The sequence below is a fragment of the Pogona vitticeps genome, chromosome 1 (assembly GCF_051106095.1).
Source record: "Pogona vitticeps strain Pit_001003342236 chromosome 1, PviZW2.1, whole genome shotgun sequence".
Classification (NCBI taxonomy): Eukaryota; Metazoa; Chordata; class Lepidosauria; order Squamata; family Agamidae; genus Pogona; species Pogona vitticeps.
Genome location: NC_135783.1, coordinates 215,419,844 through 215,440,196, shown reverse-complemented (window position 1 = coordinate 215,440,196; position 20,353 = coordinate 215,419,844). Strand labels below are relative to the sequence as shown.

The following is a 20,353-nucleotide window of genomic DNA, read 5'->3' as shown; positions in this document are numbered from 1 at the left end:
GCTATTATGGAGCACATCCTGGCATACAGAATACCTGAGTTTTCACAATCCAGACAAACACAAAATACAGTGGTGCCCCGCATAGCGACATTAATCCGTTCCAGGATTAACATCGCTATCCGGATTCTTCACTATGCGGGGGGGGGGGAACCCATAGGAACGTATTAAACTCAGTTTAATGCATTCCTATTGGGGGGAAACTCGCCGGTAAGCGAAGAATCCCCCATCCAGCCGCCATTTTCACCGCCTAGGTAAGCGAGGGCAGGGCGTGAAAATGCTGCGGGTGGCCATTTCCCCCCAGCTGGGCGGCGCTGGCTTCGGAGCGGCCACCGGGGAAGCCTCCACCGCGGTCGCTCTGAAGCGCCCGCCGGTCAGCTGGGGGGAAATGGGGCCTATGGGGAAACATCGCAAAGTGATATTTCCCCATAGGAAACATCGCAATGCAATCGCTTTTGCGATCGCACAATCCGCATCGCTATGCGGATTCGTCGTTAAACGGGGTGCTCATTATACGAGGCACCACTGTAAAAGGAAAACAAATGACATAGTGGTACCTTAAAGACTGTTTTATTCCAGCACAAGCTTTCATGGATCAATTTACTTTGTCCAGCAGTCTTCGCATTTAGTTTGTAGTATTACTGAAGTGCTATTCAGGTATTTCTTTTCTTCTCTGCTCATAGAAGAAGTCAGAGGTGGATGGTCCAACTGTGTCACCTCTTTGTGTGACATCGTCATGTTGATTGGAATGGGCTACAGAGAAGTTAGAAGTGTGTTGAGCTGAATAAGGTCACAGAACTGCATGGTACCAGGAATCTGATAAAGAAGGATTCCCTGTTGCATGGAGCTTTGGTACTTTCGTTCCTTTGGATCGCATCAGAATTCTTTGGTAGACTTTCTCTGTCAAGATGGGGAGAAGGACAAGGGTGGAAGATGAATTGCGGAGTCCTCTCACAGGCTTCAAAACAGTTTCTGAATAGGACTTAAAACAAAAGAATGGTCATGCTTTATTTCCTTGGCATTGTCTTCCTGTCTTAAACAACTTCCAGGCATTGTGTTTGTTAGCCAGTGGTTTAGGTATCTGGCTGCAGAGCCCAAGGTTGGGAGTTGTAATTCCCTACTCTGCCAGTGGGAGAAAAGGCAGCCTGCATGATCTTGGGCAAGTAGTCCCAGGGCATCCCCACAAGAAGGGAATGGTAACCCATGGATAAAAGTGGATAAAAATACCAATACCTGAAAAGGGTCACTGTAAGTCAGAATTGACTTGACAGCACATGGTTATTATCATGCTTTATTCTGCAATACTGTGTTTTAATTAAGGTGGTTTAATCAGGGCACTTGTTTTTAGCTAAATATTTTTAATGTATTTCCTGAACTGTGCTTGATCATGTATGCTAGAATGTCTAATGAAAACCTTTTGATTTTTTTTTAACTTTTAAGTCGTCTGACAGGTGAGGAAGGAAAAGAATTTGCTGCTGAAGTTGGAAAATACTTCCCTCAGCTCTGTAAGATATTTAAGGTTGGTGTTCTGTAACCATCTTCTGTGACTGTTTTCGATAGGCATTTTAGTGCCATCAGCCTGTGCAACAGTTACGGTACTGGAAGAGCTTGTCCTCTTTCAGTCCCATAGTTCCACAGTCTTTACCTCCAGAGTCATACCTATCAGATTCTTCACAACACTCATTTCACTTGCTTAGCACATTTTTGAAATGACATATGACTCTGGACTTCATCTGAAGAAGGCTGGAGCTGCGTCTTTGTGACACTTCTCTGCACAGTTCCAGCCGTGTTCGAATCTGCTACTGAAAATTCTTTTGTGAAAAGCAGCATGTGAAAGATGCTGTAGACCTGATGCTAAAAGAAGGAAAGTAAGATTCAGTGGCCAAAATTCTGTTGCTTACTGTAGTCAGTTAGACTAGAGTAGACCTTTTGAAACTGAGAATTTAGTGACTCAACTCCTCCTTAAGTGCCATTGATTCAAGTGAACCTACTTCAGTTGCAATTTATTCTGCTAAAGCAAGCTACTATTTATTTATTTATTTATTTATTTACTTATTCATTCATTCACACTCTACAAGAGTAGACTCATTTGAATCAGTGGAACTTACGGAGGAGTCATCTCACTTAAGTCCCCTGATCTAGTGCGATATAGTACACTAAGCAACCAGATTTTGATTGATGTAGAAAATCTGTGCATTGACATTTGCACGTGTATAAAGGAATTTTCATGTAATGTCTAAATTTCTTTGTGTTAAAAGAATAGATTTCTTCAGTTTTTCTTTATTTTTTTCCATTAGGAAAAAATGTTAAGATTTGAGTCTTAATATATTTAATCTGTCATGGTGATTCAGAGAAATAACTTGGAAACAGACTGGTTTTTTGATAAGAATATGTTTATACTCAAAAGTTTTTTGAGTATAGTATGTGATAAGTTTTTTTAAGAATATAAATAATAGGTGCCTGTTTTTAGCTGATGATGACGTTTTAAGTCTTGAACACATAAAGTAATTCATTAGTAAGGTCACACAGCTTTAGCCTTTCTCCTTTTCTTTTACAGACACATATTCCTACTGAAAACACAGAATTGTGCAGTGCAGCCTTGCAAGCTTTGGGATTCTGTGTGTTTAACTCCAAGATTGCTTCGTTACTTTGTGGTAAACATATTTTTCTTTCTTTCAAGAATTGCTAACCAGTATCTAATCCAGTCTGAATTTCATAGGCAATGATGTTGTTGTTGTTTTAACTTGTGTAGCGCTCCATAGTGCTAAAGCACTCTCAGGGTGGTTTGCAACGTAATTATGCAGGCTATGCATTGCCATCCCCCCCCCCCCAACAAGCTGGGTACTCAATTTACCAAATTTAGAAGGATGGAAGGCTAGGTCAGCCTTCAGCTGGCTACCTGAGCCTGTTGGGTTCAAACTCGGGTGGTGAGCAGAGGCTTTGATTGCCGTTTAACAGCTGTGCCATGGGGCCCTCCTCTTACTTCATCTCATTTACATGTCTGTTACATACAGTGTTGTTTTACATAAATGTGTCTTTAACATACACTGTCATATTGCAACTCATATTGGACCATTGTTTGTCACCGTTTGTGTGATGGTTCTGAATTACTAAAGCACTCCATGAATGCTGCTCTATGCCAGTTTTATGACACTTAAACTCGGGAAAGAGCAACCTCTTGATGCTTGCCCTGGGTCTGCAATGATGATGTTGTTTCAGCGTGGAGAACTAAAGGTTATGTGGAGAAAAGCTAACAGGTGTTACAGGTTCTTGGCCATTTGAAAATGGGCACAGAAGATACTGAAGTAGTTTAGATCTCAGTTCTAGGGAAACTGCTGCTGTTCTGTATGTTCTTAAGCACAAAAGCACCCCACCATGCTCATGGTGAAATTAGTTGGTGGAAATAAAGAAAAACATTTTTATTTTTATTTTTTTAAACAGAAACTGAAATACAGGGATTACTTTCAATCGTGAACAGTGTTGCTATAAAGTCAGTGGATAAAAATACCCTCACTAGAGCACTTTGGGTGATCTCTAAGCAGTCCTTTCCTCCGGAAGTTGTTGGGAAGCTGGTAAGTGCCTTAGATTGATCTTTTATTAACTGAACATTTGTTAAAATGTGTAGAGTGATTATTTATGTCTTTCTCTGCTTTGCAGGTGCCCAGTATTATTTCTGTGCTAGAAACAGTGCTTAATAAAGGAGACTTGCATTCCATGGTGGTTGAATACGAAGCACTAAATGTTATCATCCGGTACGTGCTATATATTACATTGATGAACGAATCAGTCAGAATTAGAGAAGGAGAGAAAATCGGTGTCATCTTGATTTGTTTACTCTCTAAATCAGCATAGGGAATTTAAAGCCCTCTAAATGTTAGTGCTTGAGAACTTGAGTTCTCTCTCATCATTGACTCTGCTTCCTGTCTAATGCTGTGAGGAGGTGGTAAGGTAACAATGTCTGGAGGGTGAAAGGGTGCCCATCCCTGCAGTCTAAACTCATTGTTAGTGTATCCATAGTGAAGCCCCAACCATATTTGTGCTATTGCCCATGATAGTGTTGCAGTTTTGATACAGTGCACCTCTACAAACACTTTGTAGTAGGTTGTGCCTCTTGGAAACTGCTTGCATTGCTTTCTACTTAAGATGAGGACCATCAGTGAAGTACTTAATTCTGCTGTATCATCATATCAGCCTTATAAATGGTTGCTGAGAAGTCGTACACAACAAATCCTGTGGTGCTCCTAAGCACTTGTGAATCCTGATGGTGTCATTTATTGTATTTATTTATTTAAAATATTTTTACCCTGCCTTTCTCCTTAAAAAGGACCCAAGTCAGCTTACATCCTTCAGTTTTACAATATTTAAAGCTGCAAACAATGAGTTTACAGTGGTGGTTTACATCATTAAAAACCATTTTGAAAGCAAAGAGCAATGAGTATAAAGAGGCAGCTTACATCATTAAAAGACGACATTAAAGCTAAAACAGTAAGGAGGCAAATACCAAAAAGGAACACACAAATATTTGAAGCTTATATACTCTAGTCTACAGGAAAACACACTGAATTGTAAAGTAAAATAGTGAACATATCCTATAGTGAAATTGACATTATTCCTAATTTACAATTTTACAACAGCTTGAAATTGCACAGGTAAAATAACATCAAGAAAGACCTCTGTGGCAGATCTGTTAGCATTCCATTGTGACTGGAAAGGAATTACAATTGTTGTACACTGAAGTACAGTAGAAAAGCAATATTTGTTTCTGTTTATTATGATTTTTCCCCATTAAATATTGGATTATATTGGCAGAGTTATTTCAGTGTATGTCAGATGTAGTGATGCAATACAATATATGATGATAATTCGAGCACATCTCTGTGCATGTATAGAGTGGATGATAGTACAAAGTAATGCAGAAAGTGCAAAGTGTAGTAGAATATGCAGCTTTGTTATCATCTCAGTATAAAATTTAATTTGATAGTGTACAGGATCCCTAAATTTAAGTCTTGACTGTACTTTTAACCATAATGCCTTGCTTTCCCTCTCTATTTCTGCTTTGAAGAGCCTCATGGTGCAGTGGTTAAACCGCTGTACTGCAGCAAAAACTGTGCTCATGACCTGGGGTTCAATCCCAGGTAGCCGGCTCAAGGTTGACTCAGCCTTCTATCCTTCTGGGGTCGGTAAAATGAGTACCCAGCTTGCTGGGGAGGGAATGCGTAGCCTGCATAATTAACTTGTAAACCGCCCAGAGAGTGCTTGAAGCACTATGGGGCAGTATATAAGCAGCATGCTTTGCTTTGTGTTGAAGGGATCTACAAATGCCACTCTGAGAGATTGTAAACACAAGTAGTGCTGAAGACCAAGTCAGAGCAGTAATGCATGTCAGTCATAAGCGTTTAATCTTGTAAGTTGCCTATTTTGCCCCTCTCCTCAGATTCTGAGGCTCCCTGGGGATTCCTGTTGACCTTTAGGAAGCCTTTGGGAGCTTCCAGATGGTGGGGAGAAGTGATTAAGATTGAAAAATTGCTGGCAGTGGTCCCGATTCTGCTGGCAGTAATTTTCAGGCATTAAATGTCCCCTGTCTCAAGGCTCCCAAAGGCTTCCTGAGGTTGAAAGGGATCACTAGAAAACTTCAGGATCTGAGGGAGGTCTAAAGATTAAGGTCTATGGCTGATAATGTCATCCGAATTTATGTCTGCATGGTTGTGCAACAGTTTTGATTACTAAATGCTATAAGCGTGTACCATGTTTCCCCGAAAATAAGACAGGGTTTGGAGCAAAAATTATACTAATTTTTGCTCCAAAAATGCATTAGTGCTTATTTTCAGGGGATGTTTTATTTTTTTCCATGTACAACTATCTACATTTATTCAGATACAGTCATGTCATCTGCTGGTTGCTGCACAATGGTGGAGGGCAGGGTTTCACTTAACTGGGGCTTATTTTGGGGTTAGGGCTTATATTATGAGCACCCTGAAAAATCATACTATAGTTTATTTTCAGGTTAGGTCTTTTTTTCGGGGAAACAGGGTAGTATTGGAAACTTTGCTATTTCCGTGGTGTAGCAGGGAACAAATTATGTTGACGGCTTTCCAGCTTCCTTCTGCTAGAGAAGCCTTTGCTGTGGACGGTCCCCTACCCATTGGAGTGAATTGAGGAGCATAGTCTTTGGTGGACGCATGATTTATTTGCATTGCTGTCCCAAGTTTTTGTTTTCAACAGCCAGGTTCCAGTTTCTTTTAATAGATGGCTGCACAGTATTTTGGAAGCCTGGGCAAGTAGTGTAAGGGATATTCTAAATACTGTGTGTATGTCTTTGTTCAGGCTTATTGAGCAAGCTCCATCTGCTATGGAGGAGCAGGCTGTGAAGTGGGCCAAGTTGATCATTCCTTTGGTTGTCCATCCGGCTCATAAAGTGCAGCTAAGAGGGGCCACTGCACTGGAGATGGGAGTGCCACTTTTACTTCAGAAGCAGCAGGAGGTGGCAGCAGTTACCGAAGAACTCATGACTGCAGTAAGGGAGGCAAACATTCTATTTTTTCAAATTGCAGGACTGCACCATATACTTGAAAGCCTGTGACAATTCTTGTGTATCGGAACTATTGTTCAGTCCTTATATGATTGTCTGTTAATAGTTTTACATGAACATTTGGAATTGTTTTGCATTAAATTGTAACTTGGACTTTTTAAGGAAAGGCCTGGATATGGAAGATCACAGCTCATAAAATAAAAATTTTACAGATGTATCAGTTTCAGCCAAGGCAGCCATCTGGTTGGTTAAAATACTGAGAAAACACATCCATATGATTGTACAGTAGGATCATAGTATCCAAGCCCCCGCCCCCAGGACAGGTGGCAAAAAGCATGGGTATAAAAACTCTGTATATAGTATAGTTTCTGGTTTGCTCTAGTGGCCGGTTCAGGCAGTATGCCTTGGTAACACCTATTTCTGGGGTTTTATGTTTAATGTTTTCAGACAGTAGATAAGTGAAACTGCAGGTATTGATCCAGATGTGTTACTCTACAGCAATCTGAGTTGAGGAACATGCAGTGTAATAAATACAGTTAAGAACTGAGACATGATCTTAGCCTTGCATGTGTTTGAAGATAAGAAGAAATTTGCAGGAATAGCCTTAACCTCCATCTGGGTTTGCAGTGGCACTTTGTTGTCCAAGAGGTCAACCAGATGCTTTTGGGAAGCCCTCTAGCAAGACATGAAGGCAACAGAGTTTTTTGTTATAGTGATGTAGGAAGCTGATGCTTTCCATTAACATGTATCCCAAGATCTTTCCAGCCACTGAAAGTTCAGGTGATGATTTGTGTGCAGGTTGCAGATGGGAGCAGCCAAGTTATTGTCTTTATAAATTTTGTATGTTACAGAAAATAATTCCAGAACTCCAAAAGCTTTTTTCATCAAAAAATGAGACGTATGTTTTGAAGCTTTGGCCTCTGTTTGTAAAGCTGCTGGGCAAAGTAAGTTGGCGAGAAATTTTTTGTTTGCTTGTTTTCACCTAATCTAGGCACTGTTTGTGCATTTGTATTAACTCTGTATGTTCCCTTCCAGGCACTGCATCGTAGTGGAAGTTTTATCAATTCATTGCTGCAATTAGAAGAACTTGGGTTTCGTAGTGGGTCACCTGTGGTAAAGAAAATCGCTTTCATTGCATGGAAGAGTTTGATAGATAACTTTGCTCTAAATCCAGGTAGACTAAAAAATCAAACCATTTTGGCTTTTATTGGCATGTGAATTCTACTGAAATCCATGGGATTTGCTCTCAGAAAGGAAACAGGTCATTTGAGGATGGAGGATTCAGCAGTGCACTATGACAGAAAATAAAGGGGTGCTCCGTTGTCACACAATATGTTATTTCCTTTTTGAAGCAAAACCCATGGATCTCTGTGAAATTCAAGGTTAATTAAATGTGTGTAGGACCTGAGAGTTTTATGCTTACAGGTAAAAGCAATGGAAAGCTTGAAATGCTGCAGTTTGCATGAAGCATTTACAGCTTCTTAGGATTAATATATCTACAGGTTTGAAGTGACTTCTAGTAGTATTGCATAACTTTTCTCACTAATAAATACAGCTAGTAACATGGCACCAACAGGTAAACTTGTGCTGTATGGAAGAAAGCCACCAGAAGTGTCCTTTGGATGTCTAGAGAAAAGTAGAGTCTAGCCGGTCATCCAGATTCACATGAAATGTGGCTGCAAGATATGTCATTTAATGCATGGGTTTTAAACTCAATTTACCTGGGGGCCGCTAGAGACAGAGTCTGGGTGAGGCTGGGCCGCATCAGATTGTCCGCCAAGTGGAGCAAGAGCCCGAGGAAGCCACCCAGGAGTTTCCTTAGCCGACAGACAGGTGGGCTGGCTGGCAGGCTGCAGTTCTGAATGGAGGGTGCAAGAGGTGCTGTCTTGGGAGAGAGCCGGCGAGCGAGGCAAGGCTTTTTAAAAAAACTCTTGACAGCAGAGGATGTGTGGGCGCTTTGGGGGGGAGGCAAGGTGAGGGCCACAAACTATCATCTGGGGGGGCGCAAATGGCCCCCGGGCCGCATGTTTGAGACCCCTGATTTAATGGCTGCTGCTGAACCTTCAAATTGGTGTTGCTCCCTTAACTTCTGATTTGAAGGATTGCCATTTTCCCTCACTTGAATTATAAGATCAGGCTGCTGTTAAGGTTTTTTTCCTGCCATCTCAAACAAAACTTTGAATGTCCTACTTTGATGGTGCAGATCCCTGGTTGTGTATTGTTGTGGCAAATAGCGAGGAACAAGCTTGAAATTCTTTTTTCACAAAGTCATATAGTCCTTAGACAAGCCACAGTAAGTAATGATACAAGAATAGTAGTCTGCATTCCAATGTTGTTAGCTTTCTGTTTGTATACAAAATGCTTTGAACACCCACAAGCAGAATGCAGAGGTTGAGTGTAATGCTGTGCAATGTCTATAAGCACTACTGGTGTTTGTGAGCCGTTTCCATAAATTGATGCAGCTCATTGGAGCACATCTCATTTGCAAAGTAAAAGGCTGCAATTTTAAATCTGTTTCTTTTGTAAGAGTAAATATGGGTGAGCCAGTCAGACTTACATCCAAGTATATGTGTTTTACGACTGTGGTGTTACTGTTATAAATTGAGGTTTAGACAAATTACTGACGGGCACTTTTGGTAGATACCCAGATAGTTAAAATGAAAGACCAGCAGCAACAATTTTCAGTCATTTAAGAATTCCTGCCCCATCCTGCTGTCCCCAAAGGCTTCCTCCAGACCAAAAGGATCCTAAGAAAATCTAGAATTTTTCTGGGGTGTGTGTGTGGAATTTTTGTTATTGAAGTATGGCCACAGCTGATGATGCCATTAATCTTGGATGGCCATCACACTTGAATGACATCAGGTACTGGATTTCAACCAATAGAATTATTGCATAGCTAGAAAATGTGCTGGCAGTGGCAGAGGGATTTCCCTGTTTTGTAGCCCTGCATATCTCACTGCTTGTCACCCTCGCCACACAGCAGCATCTTCACAGAACCTTGATACGTTAAATAAAGGGGGACTCAGTAGCTCCCGTCATTGAAATAGCTGCAGTTCCAAAGTTCTTCTGGAATTTGCAGAGGCTTTGGAAGCGGGTGGGAGAATGTGTTCAAACATGCTTACTGTATTACTAATCAACATTAATGCAAATATGCATTAGTAGCAATCCTGCTTGTATGTGTGAAGTATGTCAGCCATTTAGGTAAGTATAACAATCATTGTTTTCAATTTTTGTGTCCAAAGATATCTTGTGCAGTGCAAAGAGGCTGAAGTTGCTTATGCAGCCTTTGAGCTCAATCCATGTGAGAACCGAAGCTCTGGCATTGACGAAAATAGAGGTCTGGTGGTACTTACTGATGAGGCTTGGGCCTCAGCTGCCTGCCCACTTTGAACAGGTAACCTCCTCTTGTATATTACAAAAATATTAAGTAGTCTTAAAATTGACTTTCTGAAAGGTTCTCTCACTTGGGTTTCTGTGTTTTCAACAAGAAAGCAATTTAAACAACATTAACTTAAAGAATGTCTGCATTTACAATGACAGCAGCAGTCGGATCTGAAAGTCTGATAGATAAGAACTACTTGAACTTAGGCTGAATCTGATTAGTGGAGTTAATTCTGCTTAAAATAGCAGAAAACGGCTATTCACATGCAATCTCCAGTTCTAAACCTAAGTACTGTATAACAAGGGAGGGAAGAATACCAAAATGTAGCTGTATTTCTTGGAGGATTTATAGCAGCGAAATTAAAATTGTAAGGTAGCAACACTGATGTACTAATTTTAGCCTTTAAGGCTAAAATTTAAAGCAGTGTTCAGGAGTCTGTAGCTCTTCATATATTGCTGAACTGCACCTTCAGATATGCACACCAGTGACTTAAGTTGGCTGCTATGGATGGGAGCCGAAATCCAAACTCATCTGGAAGAGCAGAGATTCCTCACCCTTAGAGCCTGGTTCCACTGACAATGAGCCGCTGTTTAATCGGGTTTTGCTTTTTAAAAATCAGTTTAAATTTAGGTGTCTCCATGATGTCAATGGAAGCATGGATTTTTAAATTTTATTTTATTTATTTTGCCTGGAAAGCATGTTTTTTGGATGGGAAGAGAGATAAAATACTCCTCTGCCAGAGGGTTGTCTATATTAAATTGCTTGTGAAATTGAATTATTTCAGTCACTTCGGCATATGCAAACCCTTCTGTGGGTGTAAGTTGCATCTTTGCCAGCAGAGAGGTGAAAACTGGGCCGGAAGGGAGGAGGACCATCGGTGACAGAGACAGGAAGAAGAGAAAGCGGGGGCCAGAGGCAGGGACAGTAACAAGCTGCCGCTGTGGCAGAGGAGTGGCGGCAGCAAAGCTGGATCGCTGTGGCTGAGCAAGCACCCCGCTGCCCAGCAGTGAAGCCGATGGGCTGCATCCTGGAGTGCAGCAGGACATGGAGAACAGTCTGTGCCTGCTTGGCTGAGAGGAGCTGCGGCCGTGAAGCCAGGATGCTGCGGCTGAGCAGCTGCTGCTGCCACCTCTCTCTTCCCCCCCCCTCCAGCTAGGGTGTCCCCTTTCACCCCAGCTGTGCATGAGTTTTGTTTCTGCATTTTTGCTACGTGTCAGATTCTTGTCACCGCTAGGCTCTCCTGTGCCCATAAGACACCTTCCCAGGCATGCAGACGTACACACTGGCCTTTTCCAGCCTTGTGTTGGAGAGAGCGAGTGCACGGATCTGGCAAGGCTTTCCCTTCAAAACCACCAGATTAAATGTTTGTTCCAAGGGAACTTAAACTGCATATTGAACACCACGTGACTCAGAGTTGATTTAACTTGATTTCCCTTTAATGTAACGCTTTAATGTAGACAGACCCTTATTTAAGCTAAAAGTAGTATCACTGAGGCAAATAGCAATGAGGCAAAAATATGTCTATCAGTGTTGCCTTTTAATCCTCAAAGCTGAGGAGACTAAACGTGTTTGTTAAAATCAGGAGACTGTGACAGTTGTTTAATTCATTGCTGCAGATGCTGTACTTCTGCTGTTCTGTTCCCTATTATGCCTTCATGCTCTGGCATGCATTTATCCTGTTTGCTTTAAATGGGGCATCTATAGAGTAGTCTGTTAGGTTGAGCAGTTGGAAACAAATTTGTCTAGTTATTCATTTGCCCCCATGTTGTGATGCCTTTTTTTCTTTTTTAGGTGTGCATACCATTAATTCAGAGCACTTTAAGCTTAGATGCCTCTTTACCACAAGGAAATTCATCACGGTTATCTATTAACCAGAGCTTACCAGGTTCTGCACAGAAGTCAGGTAAGGGGGCAAACCTTTCTAACTGCTCTTGAAATTCAGCAAATCTGTCATCTAAGAGTTGGCATCAATTTCCTAGTTTACAGTACTGGGAAAATAAAACACAGGAGTCCCCTGTGTGCAGGCTGAGTTCTTTTTTAAAGCCTGGTATTCAATGGTGATAATACAAAGTGGTATCTTAGGGAACGTGTGTGCTATCAAGATAGAAATTACATACAGGGACATTAATAGTGCTTCCAAAGTCAGTGAAGTATTTAAGGACTGGATTTATCAGTTCCACTCTGTAAGTGAGTTTCCATGGCTAAGTGGGGATTCAAACCTGAGTCTCCTGAATCTTAGTTCATCACTCTGTTCACTACAGCACACTGAATTTAAATGCTGGATATTTTTGTTCTGGAGTGGGCAGTTTTGCTATCCACATAGCACTTTGTAGAAAAAGAAAATTACCAAGACTGATCTCCTTCCCTGAAAAGTTAACTCTCTAATGTAATTTATACACTTTAGAAAGATCCAGAGTTGTTAAAATGTTAAATATTACAGCATTGGATATACAGTGGTGCCCCGCATAGCGACGTTAATCCGTTCCAGATTAATCGTCACTATCCGGAAACATCGCAATGCGGGTGGGAAAACCCCATGGAAACGCATTAAACTTGGTTTTATGTGTTCCTATGGGGCCCAAACTCACCGTTATTCGAAGATCCTCCATAGTGCTGCCATTTTCGCGCCCTCGGTAAGCGAGGAAATTGCGCGAAAATGGTTGTGGTGGCCATTTTGGAACCGCCGATCAGCTGGCCAAAAGTGGGGCTGGGGCAGGAGGGCATGGGAAGGCTCCTCCGCCGTCCTCCCGAGCTCACCCCGGCTCTTTCCGCCAGCTGACCGGCCGGCGCTTGGCCAGGAGGGCGGGGGAAGGCTCCTCCGCCCTCCCAAGCGCATCCCGGCTTTTTTGGCCGGCTGGCATTTGGCCAGGAGGGCGGGGGAAGGCTCTCCAGCCCTCCTCCCGAGCACCCGCCAGCATTTTCCCCCAGCTGACTGGCGGGAGCTTCGGAAGATCCGAAGCCCCCTACCAGTCAGCTGGTTGGGAAATGGGGCCTATGGGGAAAATCGCTTTGCGATTTTTCCCCATAGGGAACATCGCAATCCGATCGCAAAAGTGATCGTAAAATCTTCGCTATGCGGATTCGTCATTAAACAGGGCGCCCGTTAAGCGAGGCACCACTGTATTAAAAAATTAAGTTCTGTGGTTGTAGTCCTACATGCTCTGATATGCAGGTATTTCCACCGAGATTGGTTCATCTCTCCCTAAATTAAGCATTCTGGAAATCCCAGAGACAGAGCATGAAAATATTGGTTCAAAAATCTAGCCATGCTCTGGCCAAATTTTTCCATTCTAAAAGTGGTAAACTAGTAATCCCTGCTTTATTAAAAATCTAATCAGGGAAGGTGATGTCTCAAGTGCTTCATGGAATTGAGATCTGGGGTATGAATCAGAATAACTTATACCATCTTGAAATAGGACAGAACAAGTTTCTGAGACACATCCTCGTGGCTCCTCGGGGGACCGTGGCAGCTTTTCTTAGAACAGAGACAGGCATGGTGTCCGTTAAAGCCAGGGCAGCTCTAGCTATATTCTCTTACTATAAGAGGTTGATGGATATGTCCGATCGCCCTCTACTTAAATGCTTTATGTTGGAGCAATGGAAGAGTGGTGGCTGGGCAACTTCAGTTCAAACCCTACTAAAATCTAAATCCCTCTCCACAGACATTTTTGTTTTTTCTGGGGTTAAAAGAATGTTGAGGGATCTACAAATTGGTAATAATAACCAGGACTTAGCTTTAACGGACTCTTCAGATTTCTCTCACTGGTACCATCAGCTGAAAACAAACCATTCAAGGGTGCAATACTTACATACAGTTATTTTTGCCTCCCTGAGAACCACATTCACAGAACTCGGTTTTCAAACCATGCCAACCGCTGTCTTAGACAGCAGGTACATGAATGTTCCTAAGCATCTAAGGCTGTGTATTTGCGGAGCAGGTGAGATAGAGGATGTTATTCACTATTTACTCAACTGTCAGTTCTATCAAAAAAAAAAAAAAACCTAGAGAAAAATTCCTGGGAAACATTTTGGCTGCCCTACAGGAGGAAAGCCCTCAGATAAAGATGGGCCGGTTACTTTTGGACTGTAACCCATATGTTACATACTGTTTGCAAAAGCAGCCAGAAACATTCGTGCTAATTTCCTGAGAGCCATCACGATCAATTGTGCGGGAGACTCCCAGATATGGTCTCTTGTTATTTTATATGTCTGTGATTTTATCATTATTTTACTTGATCATATTTGTATTTTAAACAATTGTGACGGCTTTTAGCCAATACCATAAACTTGAATTAAGCAGTCAGGGCTACAGCTGTGAAAGGTTCTGAAGTATAGTATAGTCTACAGTCTCCTTTAAAGTAGAGAGAGAGCTAAACTTAAATCGGCCCCCTTTTGCATGTTGTGCTTTTTCACATGTGAGAATCAATCTCTTTTTATTCAGTGATGTACACATAAAAAGCAGTGTTTCCTTTCTCCTTTAGGAAGCTTCATTTCTGGAGCCTCCGCCAGCCCAAGGATAAAACTGAATTCCAGCATCGGAGGAATGGTAGTTATCCCATCCATTCAACTTCTAGGAATAGAAATGTTACTCCACTTCTTCGTGGGGCCAGAAGTGTTGAATTTTGCCAAGGAAAACAGTGTTGTACTTAGTTTAGGTAAGTTTACAGCCTGTTGAAAGGGTTCTGTCGAGCTCCAAGACGCCACGACATTGGTTTTCCTCCTTGTTTCTTTAACTTGCTGACGGTTACCTTCTGCCAGTCTTAGAAAACATGTGCTCTCTCTTCCCCACCTAGAACCTCTTCAGTACTCTGTAATCAGCAGCCCTTCTTTCTTCTGCAAGCATGCCAGCACATTCATAAATGCAGTTCAGGATGGTTTCATTGCAGTTGGAAAAGAAGCGTCTGGTAAGATTCTGTCCTTTTATGCAAAAAACATAATGTCAGGCAAAGTTTCATTCAGAGAGGGCTCTTTTAAAGTGCAGCAATCAAAACATGTTACCTGTCTCTTCCATTGGCTTATTATATGACATCAGAAATCATTCTGACTGCTTAGGGTGATTCATCCTTTTATCTTTATTTCTTGTCCTGCAGATACTATTCTGAGTGCCATATGGAAAGAAATGATTGGTTTTGTGAGAAGTGCAATTGAATCAGGTAATTATATAATTGTATAATTACAACATTTAATTGTCCTGATAGGTAAACTATACTGTGGAGAAGAGGCTGCTCTTAGGACACAACATGGAGAAGAAGCATGGTTGAGAGAGGATGTTAGACGGGGATGTATTCTGTCTTATTAACTGTTCAGTCTCCCTAACAGTGAGGAAGAAGTTGTCATGTTCTCTGTGCTGTGTGCACATCTGAATGTGTTCCTTGCATTCCATACAAGTCTGGCAACTCAAAAGGATGTCGGCCTCTGATTTAAACAGAAGCCTTCTAAGGTCTAGAGCTGCAGAGGAGAGATTTGTTACCAACATGAGTGATCTACCTGAAAACAATCCTCTTTCAAGAATGTGCAGAAGTAACATTGTCTTGTTTTGTGTTTGTTCTGTAAAATCAAACTACAGTGGTGCCTCGCACAACGATTGCTTCATACAACGACAAATTCACACAGCGATGGGTTTCTTTGAGGAATTTCCCCCATCGTTTAACGATGTTCTCTATGGAGGAATTTCATTTAACGATGTCCCTTTTTCGCTCCTGTAAAAGTATCTTAAACTGTTTGAAACCTGTTTTAAATGCTTGCAATCATTAGCCCACCTCCTGAACCCTATGCAAACTTAATTCGGTGTTCTGAGTCGTCGTTAATTTTTGGTGAATTTTTTGTTTTTTCTCTCATTGAAATTCATTGGACGGACAGTTCAGTAGAGTTCAATGAGAGAAAAAACATAAATTCACCAAAAATTAATGACGACTCAGAACAACACCAAATTAAGTTTGCATAGGGTTCAGGAGGTGGGCTAACGATTGCAAGCATTTAAAACATGTTCCAAACATTGTAAGACACTTAAAAATGAGCGAAAACAGAAGAGCTTCTAAAGCACTGAAGCCAGCTTCAGTGCTTTTGAAGTCCTTTCCGACGTCCGTTTTTGCTCATTTTTAAGTGTCTTACAATGTTTGGAACATGTTTTAAATGCTTGCAATCGTTAGCCCACCTCCTGAACCCTATGCAAACTTAATTTGGTGTTGTTCTGAGTCGTCATTAATTTTTGTTGAATTTTCAAAGGCTTTCAAGGGAGAATAAAAAAATTTACCAAAAATTAATGACGACTCAGAACAACACCAAATTAAGTTTGCATAGGGTTCAGGAGGTGGGCTAATGATTGCAAGCATTTAAAACAGGTTCCAAACATTGTACGACACTTTTACAGGAGCGATAAAGGACTTCGCAAAGCCATTGAAATGCATTGAGTCGGCTTCAATGCATTTCAATTGGGGAACCGTGTTTCACTCAACGATGTTTCCTATGGCAATTTTTGCTTAAGGACTGCAATCCGTTCCAATTGGAACGGATTAACCGGTTTTCAATGCATTCCTATGGGAAATGGTGTTTCGCAGAACGATGGTTTCACACAGCAATGAATTTTTTGGAACCAATTAACATCGTTGTGCGAGGCACCACTGTAATCAGGAATGCTTAAGACCTTTGTTCTGCATCTTGTATTTCTAGGCAGCAAAAGAGAGCGGCAAAATTCAGAAGTGCTCACAATGTTGCTGAAGGCCTTAAAAAATATTGTCATGTCGAAAGAACTGCCTGTGTTAAAATCATTGGTAAGTGTTACTATAGTTTGTGTGGTGAATACATACATTATATATTATTACAAGAGACATTATATCTATGTGATTTTTATTTTGAATTGGTTAGCTGTTGCTCAGACATTGGTACATAGTGTTGGTTTTACCACTGAAATGTATTAAACTGTGGGTTAAAACTGTACGTACTATTTAGCACTTCAGAGTAATCAGGTTTATAGGCATTAAATTGTAGGCATTGCTCTTTTCTCATGCTCGCACCTTTTCTGGCAATTTTTATTTTCTTCCCAATTACTTGCAACTTCTGAAATAAAATGAATAGCACTTTCCTATATTAGCAGTTATAGTTTGGCATCAGCACTTGATTGTCATTTTATTTCAGTAACAATATTTTGTTTTCTTCATTAGTCCCTAATGGAAATCACAATTAAAGAATTGCCTCCAAAAATGTTAGGATCGCCAGCCTATCAGGTTGCTGACATGGATCTTTTAAATGTAAGTGTATATGTCTGTAGTCCATTTTTCAATGTGTCTGTGTAAATGTGCATGTTCATGGTAGAATAGTAGATGGTGTGACCTTTTGTTGCCTTGAGGAGTGTCTCACAACGACTTAGGATAGTGAATGTGTAGTACTGAATTGGTTTCCATTACATCTCACTAAATCAACTTCCCAGAAGGAGTGAGGGTTGAATTTTGCCCACCCACAACACCCTCTCTGCCCCAAAGCATAAATAATCAGACAGAATATCCTAAATTCTTCCTTAAGATTTCTTTCAATACCCCACACAAGTTAGTACAGCTACAGAGATACCAGGTAAATGAATATGGCATTTGCCTGGTCAGCTGATGTGTCTTGCCAGGTCAGAGATGGGAGAATGGAGTGAAGATGTTACAAAAGCCCCAAACTCGGTATCTCATAACCACAACAAAGGTTTGGTCATTGCCTTTATATGAAGTGGGAAACAAAGGCAAGCAAAGGGTTCAGCAGCTCTACTTCTGGGCTGTTAGCTGTTGCATGACAAGGATTCCTGGAGAAAGAGGTAGGCAGGCAATGGAAACACCAGGAGCTGCTCCTGTTTAGCATGCTTTTTGTTTTTCTCTTACTTTATAAGTAAGTACTTGTTTGAGTTGTGTATCTCTTACCGTGTTTCCCCAAAGATAAGACGGGGTCTTATATTAATTTTTGCTCCAAAAATGCATTAGGACTTATTTTCAGGGGACGTTTTATTTTTTTCATGTACAACAATCTACATTTATTCAAATACAGTCACGTCATCTTCGGGTTGTTGTACAATGGTGGAGGGTGGGGTTTCACTTAACTAGGGCTTATCTTTGGGGTAGGGCTTATATTACGAGCACCCTGAAAAATCATACTAGGGCATATTTTCAGTTTAGGTCTTATTTTCAGGGAAACAGGGTATTTATGTATCAATTTCATGTAACTTCTGAGAACAGTTCACATTTGTAATGAAAATGTGGAATAAAAATACATAGGGAAAAGAAGTTCTGGCTCTTGGAACTTCTGGACTGGATGTCCGAGCCATGTGGAACTAGATGTCTTGGTGTTTTCAGCCTTTGGAGAGTGATAATTATTTGTTTCATCACGATCTCATTTTTAAAGACTACAGTGTTTCTTGCTCTCAGGTAGACTATATTCTAGATTTTGGATTTAAAAAGCTCTAAGGGGCGCTTTTTGCTCCAAAATCGAGTAGTAGAGCGTTGATACATTCTGAGGGCAAATGTTCGCTCAAACACTGTTTCAAAACCAAGTACTGAACTGAAAAACGTCTCTTTAAAAGTCACATGCTAATTAGAAACCATAATCATGGGTCACATAGGTCCCACTGATGCAAATGAGGCGATCACATCTCGAATGTGATCTGCATCGCTGACATGGTCTGAGCTAACTTGAACACCAGATGCCTGGTTATAACCATTTCTCAGCTCAGGCATAAGGTCCATTTGTGTCGGAATGGTAATGCCGGGCTAGGCATGTTCAGTTATTCCGGAGATCAGAGAACATAATCACTCACTGGTGGCCAGTTCAGAGCCATAAAAAGATAGTGGTCTTCAGCAATATTTACCAGGTTAAAATATGAGTGCCCCAGGTATTTAAAATTCCAGAAGCCACAGTATTGTACGCAAGAGTATACTCAGACTATCTTACGTTTACAGGCTGACTCATTTAGCAAGAATCGGTTGCTTGAAAAGTAGGAAACAAAGCCCTTGAGTCCTCCAGGGCCCACCAGTGGCGTGAGTCCATATGTGTAAGCCAGACATACTGTATGTTGGAACTAAGTACTGTGTTGTTGTTTTCACACTAGGGAACTCCAGCATTGTTCTTAATTCAGCTTTCTTTCTATGAAGACTTATTGAAATGTGGTGTTCAGGATGAAAGGTAGGTATGCCAGAATTAAAGTATGCTCCTCCAATTCTCACATGATTAAGCATCCTTCGCTCAGCTGTTGTTGAGAGGCAGTTTAATTTATAAAGACTTCTTTTTCTTTTGAGGACTGAAATTTTGCTGGTGACAGTGCCTTACTGCTTCAAGAGTATAAAATCTTATCCTTGTCCCTACCCCCAAAAAGTTAAGACTATGACATATTGTTCAAGCTGTAGTCATTTGCTAAATAAAATTTGTGATGTTTTGACTCTCTGAATAACTTTTCTTTTCCTTTTTTTTAAATTAGGTTTTTCTTGAACTATGAATCTCTGGTAGAATTTGTTCTCTCCGGCCCCACTTCTCCTCTGGCGTTTAGTGAATCTGTAATCAGCATTGTTAATCAGAGTGCTCAGTACCTGGAAGACAAAGAACAACTCTGGCGAATATGGAGTATTTTGGTTAGCCCATTAACGGAGTGGATTAACCAGGTATGGTGGACTAGCTTTGTCTCCTCAGATCACTTATATGGAAATTATTCTGTATTTAGAATGAAAGTTCCTGATTGTGAAAGGTCATGCACACGAAGGACATTCTAAAAACAAAAGCTTAAATGTCAGGTCCTTTGTGTACTAAAAATCTGTAGGTTATTCCAACTTTAGTTTTTGTCCCCCTTAGACAAATGAAGTAAATCAAGGTGATGCTTTGGAACATAACTTCAGTGCAATATACAGTGCGTTGCTGCTACCTATAAATCACATCTTCCCATCTTCTGAGTTTCTACAGGTAGGAAAACAACTCAGTGATGTTTTTCAAGCGTTGTTGCCAGTTGGCAAAGAAATACGATCTGACCTTTTTTGTTTGTTTGTTTTTTAAAACACACTTTCCTGCAGCCTATCATGAAAACATTGCTGCGTTCCTGGTCGGACCTCTACCGAGCATTTGCCCGCTGTGCGTTGCTGGTGGCAACAGCAGAAGATAATCTATGTTGTGAAGAGCTGTGTGCCAAAGTAATATCTGGTTTAGAAGATGAAACGTGTATTGTAAGTATAGGAGCACAGGCACGCCCCAGTTAATACTGAGTGTGATTTGGGGCTTTGTGTAAGCCCTTACTGTTTCCCTCATTCTTTGCAAAGTTGGGTGACAAATCTTGGTTATTCTTTTCCAGAATCAGCCCATGTTGGATGGACTCACATACATCACGTCAGTTATGGTTAACTGCATCAATTTTGCACCTTACGGTACGAAATACCAGCCGGCAAATAAATGTAAGAACAATAAGTATGCCTCGGGGTGTGACTTCTTCTGTTAGG

General features: G+C 41.1%; 1 protein-coding gene across 2 annotated transcripts in view; it reads left to right on the top strand.

The window, feature by feature from the left end:
- Window positions 1–20,353, top strand: part of RIF1 (replication timing regulatory factor 1) — a 40,105-nt gene that overhangs the window by 3,552 nt on the left and 16,200 nt on the right. For both annotated transcript variants that reach the window (XM_020797080.3, XM_020797079.3), the window contains exons 2-20: window positions 1,438–1,516; window positions 2,555–2,651; window positions 3,439–3,569; window positions 3,655–3,749; window positions 6,322–6,511; window positions 7,378–7,470; window positions 7,562–7,700; window positions 9,769–9,920; window positions 11,700–11,811; window positions 14,390–14,563; window positions 14,702–14,812; window positions 14,999–15,061; window positions 16,578–16,678; window positions 17,069–17,155; window positions 18,985–19,058; window positions 19,351–19,531; window positions 19,719–19,826; window positions 19,934–20,083; window positions 20,209–20,308. In XM_020797080.3, coding sequence (XP_020652739.3) covers window positions 1,438–1,516; window positions 2,555–2,651; window positions 3,439–3,569; window positions 3,655–3,749; window positions 6,322–6,511; window positions 7,378–7,470; window positions 7,562–7,700; window positions 9,769–9,920; window positions 11,700–11,811; window positions 14,390–14,563; window positions 14,702–14,812; window positions 14,999–15,061; window positions 16,578–16,678; window positions 17,069–17,155; window positions 18,985–19,058; window positions 19,351–19,531; window positions 19,719–19,826; window positions 19,934–20,083; window positions 20,209–20,308 — 2,237 coding nt within the window. The remainder of the gene's footprint in view (window positions 1–1,437; window positions 1,517–2,554; window positions 2,652–3,438; window positions 3,570–3,654; window positions 3,750–6,321; window positions 6,512–7,377; window positions 7,471–7,561; window positions 7,701–9,768; window positions 9,921–11,699; window positions 11,812–14,389; window positions 14,564–14,701; window positions 14,813–14,998; window positions 15,062–16,577; window positions 16,679–17,068; window positions 17,156–18,984; window positions 19,059–19,350; window positions 19,532–19,718; window positions 19,827–19,933; window positions 20,084–20,208; window positions 20,309–20,353) is intronic.